Here is a 14,748-nt window from a genome sequence, read left to right on the forward strand (position 1 = left end):
CATGTAGATCAGATGTATTCACATACAAGAGCAATCTACAGCTATTTGCCCTTCCTTCTTTTCTAGCTAAGCGAGATATTTCTGCCAAGCACCAGTCAAAAACCAGTCTCCTTGTCCTACTGAATTAGATATCTGTAAATGATTTGATAAAACTTCCTAAAGTATTTGGAGTAAATAATTTGTTTTTCTGTCCAAATGATCCTTCATTGTAGGAGCAATTTTGCAAAATAAAAGGTTATTTGGAGGAAGAATTAGACTACAGGAAGCAAGCTCTTGACCAAGCGTACATGGTATGTACAAAGGAAATTCTGCAGCACATACTGGCCAACTCTGCAATAGCACACAGACTCTTGTTGAATCAGGAAGAGAGATTTTTGCTTTTTTATTAATACTGGGGTTTTTAAAATTTGTTTTTTCCTTATTCTTCTGATGTACTAGGATGCAATCTGCACAGCTTCAACACAATACCTTGCCTTTTCATGTCATAAAAAGACACATCCCCTGAAGTCTGAAAACTGTTGTCAGTTTAAGGCAGATATTGCTCATTAATGGCAGCTTTGTCCAACTGGAGTTTTTTAGTGCAATAGGTTGAAATTTTAAAACTGGTGAAATAATTTACACTTCAGATATGAAAATTCTATCCAACTCTATCTCTGTAAACTAACTCCATAAAAAAGAGTAAAAGTGAAGGATTTCAGTGAAAATTAATATTAAAATATTTTAAAAAATAAAAGTTTGTATCTTTTTTCAGAACATGGAACCATTTTCTGAGTTCGGTTTTTCACATTTTTGCACACTTGAGCACAGGGACTGCCTCTCATGCAGGGGCCTGAATCTGCCACCAACCCCCCAGTTCCCAATGTGGTTTAAACCATGTTTCATCTCTAATTGACTTTTGGTATTGCATCAACCAGAGGATCCAGGAGCTTGAAGCCACCTTGTACAATGCTTTGCAGCAAGAAACAGTGATAAAGTTTGGGGAACTACTGACTGAAAAACAGCAGGAAGAGCTGAGGACAGCAGTAGAAAAGCTAAGACGTCAGATGCTGAGGAAAAGCAGAGAGTATGATTGCCAGATTCTTCAGGAGAGGATGGAGCTGCTCCAGCAGGCTCATCAGGTAAGAAGAAGGAACCGCAGACATGTGGTATCTACTCAGCCTTTCTCTGTAAGAACACAGTCTGAGGTCAAATTTAGGCAAGCTCCAGGCCATGAGGGAGCCTGGCATCCAGCTTTTTGAATTGTCTCATACTTTGTGTCTTTTCTGTGCATGCAAGGACACATGATATTAGCTCATGCAAGATTGATTTGGCATATTTTGAGTTTTAAAATTCTAGCCTAATGTTTTCATCCAGAATTATGTCTGCATGGATCTAGCTTTGTAATAAAAATGGTCATCCCTAGTTACTGGACTGGGCACAAGAGAAATGGGCTGCTGGCTCATATGGCACAGGAAAGCTGTCTGTTTTTCCAGATACTACTTGTCCCTCCCAACTGGGCATTTGTACTTTTTACTGCTGAGATAGGGTACTGCATTTCACCTTGAAAGACCGATGTTTGCTGCTCTGCAAGCTGTGAGGTCCCAGAGCAAAAAGGCAAACTGTCACAAGACATTGAATAATGTGAGAGCTGCACCATGAAACAGATCTGACTCGGATGTTTATGGGAATAAGAGAAGGAGCACATCCCCAGCGCTTAGGGGGTTTTGGTTCACAGGAAGGCTCAGTTCTCACAGTCTTTCCTGATCCTGAGTTGGGCACTTGAGACTGGGTCCACCCTTATTTTTTTCTTGCCAAGCCTTTGCCACAGAAAAAGCGTCATGATTTTAGACATGACAGCTGCCCTGAGGGACACTGCCACAGCAGTTCTGGCTTCTCAGAACAGTTCTGAGCCAGCCTCAGTTGCAGGCAGGGTTGGAAGTGGCTGAAAGGCAAAGGAAGGAGGAAGTAGCCAAGCAATAGGACAGGAGGCTGTGGGCAGAAACTATTGTACGGGAGGTTCCGCCTGAACATGAGAAAGAATTTCTTCATTGTGCAAGTGACCAAGCACTGAACAGATTACCCAGAGAGGATGTGGAGTCTTCCTCACTGGAGATATTCCAAGCCCATCTGGATGCAATCCTGTGTCACATGCTCTAGGATGACACTGCTTGAGCAGGGAGGTGGGACCAGGTGAACTGCTGTGGTCCCTTCCAACCTGACTCATTCTGTGATTTTGTGGTTCCATAGAATTTGAAAGCTGCCATAAGCTAAGTCATCTCATCTCCAGACAGGGAGGAAGACAGTCACAGGTGCCATCTATTCTCCAGGTGCTGGGGCCTTCAGGCGTCTCCTGGTTTGCCTCTTTGGATTTCTGCTATTTGCTGGACAGCTCTCTTATGACCTGACTTAATTTAAAAAATGTACTGAGATTCAAGGCCTCGTTTTTTGTACTTAGGAGTTCTGTTCTGGGGGATCTCTCCTCCCATGCAGGCAAAAGTTTAAGTCATGCTACATAGTTTTTCTCAAAGTACCTAGCTCTGCTAAAAATACACACCTTGTCTATAAGTTACATATATTTCACTCACCACAGAATCAATACATTCATAGTATTGTATACATTTATAATTTTGGATCTAATGATAACACTTTAATCTTCTTTCAACACATCAAACTGTGAGAAATCTTAATGAATCATGATAGAATTCTAAAGATTATAACCATGATCTTACACTTTTCATCTATTAATAAATAGATCAACAGGATTAATAAATAGATAATGTGAAACAGATCAATCATTGATACTAATTTCCAGCATTTAAGGATCCAGTTTTGCATATAGGCATATATATCCATATATGCAGGATCATATTTTGAGCAGTTGCACATGTGCTAAAGCTGTGATGTGGCAGGATGAATGGATGGAGTCACAGTACGACACAAGATTATCCCTACCACAGAAATGTATTTGTTTATTTCTAGGCTTTTTGGCACTTGGAACATTAAGTTACTTGTTCAGTGGAACAGATTTACTGAGAATTTAGTGTAGATGTTTCTTTTCTGATTTCCAGAGGATCCGAGATTTAGAAGATAAAACTGACATCCAAAAGAGACAAATTAAGGATCTGGAGGAAAAGGTTGGTTCTGTTATGTTTCTGAAGCACACTGATGAACTTCGTTTTGAAAGGAATGCTCCAGTTCTCTTGAACTAGACGACTTTTTTGTTCCGCTCAGTCAGCTGCACCTGTTGGTGCTGGTCCACTGTCCTTTCTTTTCAGTTTGTGTCAGTACATACAGACTTTAATCTTAAAATACTACATTACATTATCAAACATGTAATGGTGACTGTTTGATATGTGTGTGTGTGTACATACCTATAAATATATATGCGCATATATGTTTGTATATATATATATATATATATATATATAGATATATCCAGGCTATTTCTAGCATGGGTTGCGGATACTGTTTTTTAACACACTTAAAAATACTACACATGCTATTTTTGATATCCGGCTTTATGACTTGTCAACCCATGGGGGTATCATGATGTGACAGTTACACCTCAGGCTTTCAATATGGTGCCAATTGTAATCCATCAACAAAATTATTGGGATCTGTTTTCTAAGCCTGGGAGGTGGTGTGGTACTTACAGAAGTAACTACGAAAATAACAGTGTTTTCTGAATGAATAATTATTCTAACTGTTCTACAGAGTGCAAAAATAATTCTGATGCTTACAATGCCATTACCTTTAATTTTTACACAATCTTATTTTTCTTCTGCAGTTTCTATTTCTATTCTTGTTCTTCTCTCTTGCCTTTATTCTTTGGCCTTGATGTCAATGTGCCTCTTGGAAAGGTAAGACTGTTTTATTTATTTCCTCAAAGCTAGCACTTCTTGCACAGAGCGGAGGATCACATCCTTGTGTGTTCTTGTGGATGTTTGGAGTCAGCGAATTCAGCAGGTTGTTGTCAATTTGTAATAGTTCACAGTAGGGGGTTGTCATACTGCTGAGTTGCTGGTGATACTGTGCTATTCATAATTGTAAAAATAAAAGCTAACAAGGAATTTCACAGTATCAAATAGCCAAGAGAATTGCAGGGGAAATTCAATGTTGATGTTTGCAAAAGGATGCAGATGGAAAACAGTTAAAATAACCTCAAATGTAAACACACTATGATGGGCTCTGAACTAACACTCAGGAAATAGATCAGGATGTTAAAAGAGGTAGAGCTCTGTGTCCAGCAGCAGGAAAAATACAAAGAAGGGCAAGGAAGAATGATCAGCTGCTGAGACAGGAAGGGAGAGACAGAGAGATGGAAGGATTTTTCTGGTTCAGGAAGTGACACTGCTAAAAGGAGGTATTGGAGAGGTCTAAAAAATTTGTCATAGAATGGACGGATGGACAGACAGCTTGCTATTGTTCACTGTCTAATATAAACAATTATCATGTGATAAGCTTAAAGTAAAGAAAAATTGATAGTTCAGGATACAGGTTGTAAAAGAAGTCTGTCACAGTATGCTTGGCAGCTGAAAGTTCAGAGTTCAAAAAGTAATATGAAGATGGGGAAATAAATCAGAGAACTATAATGGTCCCATTTTTCCCTCTGTGGCTAGCCACTTCCAGAATAAGGATGCTGGGCTAGGACAATTTTTCTTTTCGTCCAGGATAACAGAAGTAGAACATAGCCTAGAAAACATAATGTTAAAGTCTCAAGAACATGTAATGACAGAGCAGAATTTTCTGATTTGGGGACAGACCCATACCATTAAATTTCTCACTGTCTCTCTTAGCTCTGGCTTCAGCTGTGTCAATGAGTAATTCCTCTGCTCTGCACTTGAGACAAGCTGAGATACAGTTGTGTGAAAGGTGTTCTGCCATGCCCTATCACGGTGTCCCGCAGTGGTAGGGAGGAGAAGAGAGATCCAACAGGCAGGAATTGTGCAGCAAGATTCCTTTATTTAATTGTTTTACAACTCTTATAGACTTTTTTCTTCGTAGTCTAATTGGTCAAAGGATCAGCCACCCCTTGCAGGTGATTGGCTAAAATCCTAGAACATCCATTGTCAAAATATTTTTCTACTGTACTATAAACAAAGCTTTGCAAAGTTGCAGGTGTTCATAGTTTATAGAACTCTACAAATATCTTCCATGAGAGAGAAAAGTATCTCACGGGACTGGAAAGAAGCAAGAAAAATTCTTGCTAGCAGCAATATTTGTATCCACAATGCCCTTCCACCATTTGTACCAGCTCAGTTGGTACAAATGTTTCCAGGTACAATTCAAGGTATTGATTACAATTAAGTGGCATGGGTGCAGTTTGGTAGGTTTTTCTTTTCCCTTTAAGGAGAAGCCCCTACTTTGTATTTCATTTCAGATAGATCAAAGCTTTCATTTGCAGTTTTGTGCTGATGCAGAGACAACTCTCAGAATTATCCACGTCAGCTGGAATCTACTGCGTCCTTGTTTGGCCAGACCTTAAAATGAATGTTTCCATGGGCTAGGCAGCAATATACATGGAGATTGGCTTGAATGGGGAACAACCCATAGAAAAGAATTAAGAGAAATGTGGACAGATCAGTGATGACAGCTCTTGTAAACAACAGTCAATATCAAGTTGCTGCTATTTAAAACATACTGCCTTGATCCAGTGATCATTAAACACCTTAAGTTATGACTGCATAGTTAATTGTGTTCCTACTGCAGGATTTCTGAGAACCATGGTACAGCATGGTATGGCTGTGAGATGTTTTAAGTGGCTGTGACTGGTGAAAGTTTAACTTTACAGTTTCTTGCTTATTCATAATGGAGAAAAAAAATCAGAAATTGTTCTGAAACAACCAAATTATGGACAGAATAATTTTAAGAAGCCAGTATTTTCACAGTACACAGTAGTAGCAAATAACTTTATATGGTGTCTTTTGCTGTACCGCAGAATCATGAGTCCAGAACAAGCAGTCAACCTAGAGGGAGATTCCAAATAAAAAAAATTCTTGGAGTTAAGGTGCAGCTTGAAAAATCACAGGAACTGATAGTGACATTTGCAAGAACCTGTCTGTATGATTTTTTTCCATTTGCCTGTACTGTGGTCCTTTTTCAGTTCCTATCCCAACTGAAATAATGTCCTTGTGCAGCATATGAGAAAAACTTGGGCAAGAAAAGGTTCAGAGTTTTCTGTATATACAGTTTGCACCCACATTTTCTACCAGGGTGGGTATGGAGTTGGTTCTCTAGTGAGTATTTGCCTCTTCTAGTACAGCTACAGAATTGGTAAGAAGCTTATATGTCCTAGTTTTACCAATAGTGGTACTGGCTGTGGTAGAAGAAAAACAAGAAACCAGAGGGTGCCTCAAAAGACATCCCTTGCTCAGTTTACTTCACTTTTATAAAAAAATGTATTCACAGACATTCAGCTACTGAACAGTTTTTCCTAATCCTGTCTCTTCTAAGATGAAGCATGCAGTAAAGTCTTTGCAGTAGAGCATGCATCCCAAGAAGTACAAATTAAAATTTTCATTAATATTAGAACTCATAAGGAAATGTTGTCTTCCTGATTTTAAATGGTCTTGCATTTTGAAAATAGTTTTTCCCCGAAGTTTAAAAAAGCTCTCAGCAATAGATGTAAATGATGAAAATATTCACAAAAATGCTAAAAAATGAATTTCTGTTTATGGTTGGGACATATTTTGCATTAGAAAATAAAAGGATGATTCCTATGAAAAATTTTAATTGCGCTGTAATTGAACTTAGAACAGGAAATCCCTAGTCCTGGGAAAAAATGCCAGTGTGTGCTTCCTGAGACTGTCCGCATGGTTTGATATGCCAGGACAGAAGAGAGAGGAAGGCAAACATAGACTTACAGACCTTACAGACAAGAAATGGCTTTGCAGGGATTGCAAATATGTAGCAGTATCTTTTGAAATAAGCATCTCCCAAAACAGAAAAAAAAAATCCCCTATTATTCTGACATTGGAATATTGGAATTCCAGTAATGTTCATGAACCCTTTGTCTTGGAGCCTATCAAAATATCTCCAGTGCCTTGTAACATTTCATTGCCTGCATGCAAAGGAAAAATGTATTTGAGTAGCCTCACAGTGAGGTCTGCAATGTATTCAAAGGCAGACTGCATTCTTTGTTGCAGAGCAGCCATTCCTTCCCTCTTCTCAAAGTAGAAAAGGGAGAACTACACACAGAAAAGAAGAAGGGTCATGACTATCTAAAATAAAATAGGAACATTTGCTGATAACACTTATATCCTTTTGACTTAATTTGAGGACAGGTATTGGCTGGTTAGAAAAGCTAGTGAGATGCTTAAGGTCAAAACTCCATATTTTTGCTAAAATTCTAGCAGATTTGCTATTTTTCTCTTGCAGTCATCTTGTCTCCATGGGCTGCTGGGTCCTGTTCAGCTCTCGCTCTCCACTGAGCTGATGCACACCTCGCTCTTGTGTTCCTTGAACAGGACTAATAGTCAAAACAACATAAACATTTATGTGCTGTCTTTAGGGCTGACACGACTGTCCCAGCTGCACAATTGACTGATGTCGTTGCAGGGGAATTTACATGGATCCCTTAGGGACTGTGTCAAGACTTCACTTCCCTCCCCATGCCCTTTCTCCCCCCAACCTCCACCCCCCCATTCTGGCCCAATCTCCTTCAATGGGTTTTCCTCTTGTTTTACATAACATCTAAGGTTTAGCAGGTGTAAATCCCTTTGGGGTCACTTTGTTGAGCCCAGGAAGGCTGTTCTAACTACAATGCCAAGATGAGTTTCACTCACTGAATTCACTGTTGCTCCATAATGGCTGGTCCCCAGAGCACACAGGGGTCCAGTTCCCCATAGAGAGGATGAGAAGCATCAGCAGGAGCTGAAATGTGGTTTACAGTCCCAGAAAGCCTGCTAGGGGGTTGTGGCACTCCTAGGACCACCCAGGAGATGAAAGATTCTTTTGCCTTTCCCATCCTGCTTTTGCATATTTGGCTTTATGAACATCAGGTCGGGATCAACAAGACAGATTATGACAGAGGAAGGAGCCATGACAGTGGTGGAGATACAGTGATTTAGAGATTGGGACACTGACTATGAAAGTGGAAAAATCTTACGGGTGAGGTGTGTGTCGGGGATATATAAACTCAATGCTTTTCCAGAGGATCTGCACTGCTGTGAACTCCCTTGAACTGTAAAGACAGCTGCAGCAGGCCCAGCATCACAGCACGCATGATACCTGTAGAGTGTTTTACCAAGGCCAGTCACTCCACAGGTGCAAAGCATCAAGTCTTGTAGCAGTTCCTCAAAAACAAGGTAATGGTAAGCTCCTCATCCCCTGCCTTCACCCCTGCATTTTCCTCTATGGGATCCTCTCCCCTCAGTACCTGAGGGGAAATCTCCCGACAGAAGCAATTTGGGAATGGTCTTGGCAAGATGGAGAGGGATTTTAGCGCAGTCATATTTTGCGAGGCTGAAATACGTGGAATTGGAGTGAATAACTAACATTGATTTGTGTTACCCATTTGTATTAAAAACCACCTGCCTACCCAGCAAAGGTGAGCACAGCATGGGGAGTGTTCCTTCAGCATTTCTTCTTCTTGCAACTATTGAGCTATATATTGTCAGGGGAATCTTTGTAAAATTGCTTTACTTCCACTGAATGCAAATGAACTGTCTTAACCTTATCATAAGGGACTTCAAACAGATCGTTGACAAAACAAACAAAAAGCCTAACTCATCCTAGGGAGTCACTTGATGGTGAGAAGTCCTTGGTTTTGTTAATGCCTTGGTGCTGTTTATCCTTTACTGACCTTTTAACCAGCAGAGAGAAATTCACAGTGTGGTCACAGATGATACTTTCTGGTTTCCTTCTCACCCAGAGTGAACACAGGACTCACTGCTGTACTGCAATAACAAAGGACAAGAATGTGCAAATAAAGGAAACCATGTGCAGCAGTATACAGTATCCAGACCAGAAGCTAATTCCTGTTTATGTGGGATTTTCCTACCTGCATTTTCTCTGTGCTTGTGAACATACATATTCACTTATTTGTGATCACATAAGGAAGTGTGTACTGTGTGGATTTTGCACCCAATGAATTTTACTATGTAGGCTTGAATGCTGAGATAACAAAGACGAAATATGCCCTTTTTTCCCTGGTCTCAAACCTGAGAACCAAAGTTCTTTTCCATAGGTAGGGTAGGCTTTCTCAGAACAGCAGCAGTTTGTGTTTGCCTCAGTGCTGCATTAAAAAAAATTCTAGGCTTGCTCTGACACCCCAAGGATATTGCCTGCTGCCATGGCTCTTGTTATGGATGAATTTCAGGCAGCTTTGGTTCAAGAGTCATTGAAACTTATGCATACTACTCATGTGAAGATGCCCATGGGGACTTTTATGCACCACAGGGTTGCACTTTGTGGGGTTTAAATGGACACGCTTAGCAAAATACACAGAATTTTCACAAAAGTTTTTCATACAGACAAAACCAGTTTCACACTGATAGCTCTAAGAATTGACCTTTTCATCTTCCTGATTGATAGATTGTATCTTGGCAAAGCTGGGATAGGTAGGTAGAGGAACTTACACCTTATCTGATACAGATGTTCTTTTTTTTTTTTTTTAACTTTTAGAGTGCCCGACCACACAGATAAGTCCTTATAAAGGCAAATGCTTCCACCCCTCGATGAAGAGAATATTGTTTACACCTATTTTCAAAAGTATAAAAATGAACAACCTGTAGCCAAGGCTGCAACCACCTTGTATTTTAAAGCCATCACTCAAAATTTGTTACCTGACAGTTCCTGTCTAAACCTATGATATATGCTGCATCTAATGAAATCCCGTATGTTGAAATTACAAAAGGGGAAGAAAAATAAACTGACAACCTACATCACCTAGGAAGAACTGAAAGGGAAGGAACCACTTTCAGCTGATCAAGTCAGTGTATCTTGGGCATGGAACCAAAGTTACAACAGAAAAATCTATTCCTGCTGTGCAGGGCAATCATTTAAATGTCACCCTGTCATCTGACAAATGGATCAAAACTGAACAGATCAGAGTAGGAGAAACTCAAGAGATGCTGACAATAAACGCTCGATTTGAACTGTGTGGCTTTCTCGCTGCAGGGACTCCTGCTCTCCCTCTTTGGTTTTAACCTCAGGAACAAATGACAGCTGCAGTGTGGAAGGAAGAAAGGAAAAAAAGCAGTCTGGATTATTGCGGGATGGGCAGGACAGGTCACCCATGTTTTGTGCTTGAGATCGTAACACAGCACCACCTGCCTTGGCTAAAGAATGGCAGAAGAGGGTGTCTGGCATAAGGAGGGTTTCCAGTGGAGTTGAAGCCTTATCTCTCTTCACCATCCCTCCATGAAGAACAGCCTGTCTATTATCAGATACTTTTCATACTCTTTAAAGACTGCCATTGAGATAATAACGACTGTACTTGGTTTCACTATAGAATAACCACTGAGGATCACTGAATTGGACCTACAGAGTAGCTTCTGAGAAAGAAATGTTGGAGGACAGGGCAGGGAGGAAAGCTAACCCCCTTATCCATGTGACATGATTCACAGAGCTTCAGCTTCCAACTGTTTTGTCCCAGCTTGGAAAAAATGTTTTGGTTCAGCTTGTCAACTGACTTTGTTAGTTGGCTTCCTGATCAATGATACATAAACCAAAAATGGGGAAAAACTTTGTGAACACAACCTTATTACAAATAAGAAATATTGCTAATCTGTTTAGATTTTTCCACAGTTGAGAGTAACTAAAAGTAGTTTTAATTTCAAAGCATTACTTACCTCTTTAATCACAAAGCCTGGAACTCAGCCCTGGTGCCTCCGTGAGGTCATAGGTCCATGCACCCAGGACTCTGTCAGAAACGTCCGTGAGGAGCATAATGCCTGCAGCAATCACTGGGAGGGTCCTGTGCCGAGGGAAGCAGTGCAGCCAGCTGCACCCACCCTCCCTTTCTCACTGATGGGCTGACAGTGCACTTCTCAGTGCCTCTGGTTTCATTTCCCTGGGAATGGAGTCCTGCCTGTTCAGACTTTGGGTTCCTGTGGCAAGGCTGTGTCTTCTGCAATGGAGCCTTAATTTTAACTGGAAGAAATGGATTTCTGTACTACAAACTAGAAGATTAAGGGCCAGAATACAGCTTGTGCATTACTTACACCTTCAAAGCAGGGATCACATGTACCAACATCTTAGGCACATCAGAAGTTTTTAAAGTGTTTTTCAAAGAGCTTCTCCTTTGGTTGCCTGTTTACTTTTACAGACAAAGCAGCTGAGGCACAAAGCAGTGAGGTCACTTGCCAGGGCAGCTCAGCCCATCAAAAGCAGTTCCTTAGCCATAGGAGGGAGGAAGTTCCTGTAGTATCAAGGATGTCTGCCCCTCACAGATACCTTTTTTTTTGCCAGAATAGCTTTTAATCAGTAGTGTCCATTTACCCAACTGCATTGCAGTTCTGGGCTCAGTTTCTCCACTGCTACCATCCTTATTTCTTGAGTGCCAGGAGATAGTGTTAAGCCTTCCATCGAAGATTAGAAGTTATTATCAAGTGATTTTTTTTTTCCTGCTCCTTTAAATTAATTTAAATTATAGAATGACCACATCTTCTTGAAGCACTCTAGTTCAGCCAAGGGGTTTACTGAGTTCTGGCGCTGTATGTTTGCTGGTTCATTTTTTTAAGAAATATGCTTGTAGGCAGATACGTTACATGACTGCCGGCACATTGCATGCTTTTTGTTCAAATTGCTTTTCCATAGCAGAAGACCCTGTGGATAAGGTTGACCCAAACGTACATGTGCTTTCCACGAGCTAGCAGTTCAGTCCTGAAGCTCTGGAGTCAGGCTGTGGAAGAGTTGTCCTACTCCTGTGACAGCTGGAGATCACTGAGAAGCTTAACAACAGCTTGTTAGCTATGAAAAGGGCGGTTTCTCTCGGGTTATTCCTTCTTCCCACCTCACTTTTTTCTCCTCTGTTGCAGCATCAGGTAATTTCACACCTTTAGGCTGCTTTCCCCAGTGTTAGGGCTGGCAGTTAAAGCACTGAGTTCTTGCAGAAGAATGAGCAGCACTTGGTTTCACTGATGGTACAATAACTTCCATCACTGGTTTGGTTTAAAAAAAAGAACTAGAAACAATTATTTCAGGCAATCATACAGAAGGTTTATGGCACAGATAGAAATACAAAGTTTCACAACATACTTGACCGGTCTTGTGGCAGGCTTCATCATTTAGACTCCCTGAGCCATGTTATCTTATTTAATTTCTCTTTTTTGTCTGATCTGCCCTCCCTTACTCCTGTGTGTATACATATGCATGCAGGTATTGCATTCCCAAGGGCTCAGGGTGGGATGTGGGATGGTAGTCTGACCGCAGCATACCTGGGTCTGCAAACTTTTCAAGGATTGTTCTTCCCTCCAGGGAGCTGAACTACCACTGCTTTACTCTCCTTGCAGCGTAACACATGCCATGCCTAAAACATACTTGCTGATATGAGTTAATACAAATTTTCTGGTATCAGCTAGAGCAAAATGAGTTTGATGTCTGTGTGTGTATATATATATATATATATATTTATATATACACGTATCTATATGTATATGTACATATATATACATATATATGCATATACTTACCTATTCCCTGTTGTATATAGAAATTGTTGCTATAACTTACGAAAGTATACTTCAATCTAGGCATGGGGAACTGAATCAAGATTGTTTAGCTCCCACAGCTGGTACACTCCTCCAGGTTTAGTTTCATATCTCATGGGCAACTAGTTTTCTGATTCTTTTTTTCTGGACCCTTCTCTGTCCTTGGACTGTTAATCCTGGGCTTTCTGCTGTTCCTGACATTGATTGAAGGAAAGGATTGAGAATCCTCCCTCACACTAGTCACTGCAGCCAACCTCCCCTCCCCAAAACCAGCCAGAAAAGTAAAAACCAATTTACTGCAGTCTTTGAGGACAGCAGATACAGCCCTGGATCCCTCCCATGCATCCCTTCGAGGCTGTTCAGGAGTAGCAACACTCCAGGCTATCCCTCCCTCCAAAGCAGGAGGTGAGCCACAGAAGGTAGTACAAATCAGCTTGACCACAATTTGACTTGCTGCTTTTTTTCCAGTGACCAAGTTGGGAGATTCTGAAGACTATTTTTTGAATTTCAGCACTTCAGATGAGGGCCTGGTTATGTGAGATGCATTTAGGTAATTGGGGTTGCAGTAGGAAATGGTGTTTCTTGCAGTGTTACCAGCCTGGCTCACAGCTCCCATCCTCTCTTACTGATGTGCCTGGAGGACAATGGAGAATTTTTTTTAGGTGTTGTTCATCTTCCAGCCCCCTACCATCATCTCAGTGGGAAACATCCTCTGAACCCCAAAGCTTTCAGTTCTGTGGCATCCCATGAGGACTGCCCAGGCCAGGCTCTTGTGACATGAGCAGGGCTCAGAGAACAAACACACAGCTGCTGGTGATCCAAAGGGTTTTCTCTTCCCCTGCCCTCTCTCACATCAGCACCTCTGTGGTTTTATATATACTTTTTGTTCCAGATTTTTTTTTGTGTTTATTTCAGAACAAAATTGTAAATGGCTTGGCAGAATGACCCTTTGATAAACACTGGACATGTATCTGTACTATATGTATTAACGTGTAGGAGAGAATCCTTATTGTATGTAAAGTTTTATGAATGGTTATTTTTTAATTTATGTATTTAATATAGGATTCAATGACCTCTGGTGTTTTAGTTTGTATAAAAAATAAAACAGCAGCATTTTTTTAAAAAATTACCACTTTACATTCACGGAGATATTCAGTATGTCTGGAGTCTTTTTAGAGGAATCACATTAAAGATGAGCCACGTAGGCACATGCTGGGGCCCAGCTGGGGTGGGGGGCTGTGCTGTGACACAGCAAGGGGTGGGGGGTACATTGGGGTGGGGGGGTACCTCGATTAAAGGGTGAGCGAGGTCCTGGGGAGATCACTAGGAAAAGGGAGGGCAGGTAGCAGTCCCAGCAGGGGCCAAGGGTGAATTTATTGCTGTTTGCCAGGCCTGTGCAGAAGCCAAAACACAACAGCAAGCTGCTGCCTTTCTGGAGTTCGTGGCGCACGGTCAGAAGTTCTTGAAGGCTCTTAACCACAGTTTGAAATAAGAAAGCCGCCGCTCGCTACCTTCAGCTGGGCCTGAGGCCGGGGCGGGGCCCGGGGCGGGGCCGCTCTCCGCGCCTGCCGCCAGGGGGTAGCACCGGGCCGGGGGCGGAAGCCGCGGCTTGGAAAAGTCTCGGTAGAAGCGCAGAAAAGTCACCAGTGACCCCTGGAAGTGACCATAACCCCAGAGCCGTAACAGCGGTGACCGGCTATGGGGCCGCGGCTGGCTCCCGCTTCTGTTTCACTGAGGGGGTCTGCGCCTCACCTTCGGCCCGTGACAGGCTCAGACTCTGGAATCGTCTCCCTCCCCATCAAACCTTTGCAATTTCTCTGCCTAAAATGAATTTTAAATCGTAGAATCATTTCATTTTGAAGAGTGGTTCAACAGTGCACAGCGGCGCTTCATGGCAGTTGATGTCACAAAATGTTCGGCATCTCCAGTCCGAGGGCACAGGGAGCTGTGTACGCGGCCAAACAGCCCTTTGGGAAGAAAATTGTCAAGAAGAGTCTTAGAAAGTAAATGGAAAGCACATTTGGAAGTATAAACTTGTAGCCAAATACTTGTAGCCAGGTATTTATACCTATCTCATCCTTTTTACACTCAAGAAATAGAAGCTAAAGAGTATCAG

At 41.5% G+C, this 14,748-nt stretch overlaps 1 protein-coding gene across 3 annotated transcripts in view; it reads left to right on the forward strand.

The window, feature by feature from the left end:
* Positions 1-13,824, forward strand: part of JAKMIP2 (janus kinase and microtubule interacting protein 2) — a 46,193-nt gene extending 32,369 nt beyond the window's left edge. Inside the window, exons 18-23 of one of the 3 annotated variants that reach the window (XR_011154986.1) lie at positions 213-290; positions 915-1,118; positions 3,048-3,113; positions 3,767-3,839; positions 8,132-8,285; positions 9,604-13,824. Coding sequence is in view for 2 of the 3 variants with exons in the window: in XM_069028862.1 (XP_068884963.1) it covers positions 213-290; positions 915-1,118; positions 3,048-3,113; positions 3,767-3,817 (399 nt within the window). In the remaining variant the exon portion in view is untranslated. Of the gene's footprint in view, positions 1-212; positions 291-914; positions 1,119-3,047; positions 3,114-3,766; positions 3,840-8,131 lie in introns of all 3 variants that reach the window. The other 2 variants (XM_069028862.1, XM_069028863.1) reach the window with 2 other exon arrangements.
* The last annotated feature ends 924 nt before the right edge of the window (positions 13,825-14,748 follow it).

This window comes from Aphelocoma coerulescens, chromosome 13 (assembly GCF_041296385.1).
Source record: "Aphelocoma coerulescens isolate FSJ_1873_10779 chromosome 13, UR_Acoe_1.0, whole genome shotgun sequence".
Classification (NCBI taxonomy): Eukaryota; Metazoa; Chordata; class Aves; order Passeriformes; family Corvidae; genus Aphelocoma; species Aphelocoma coerulescens.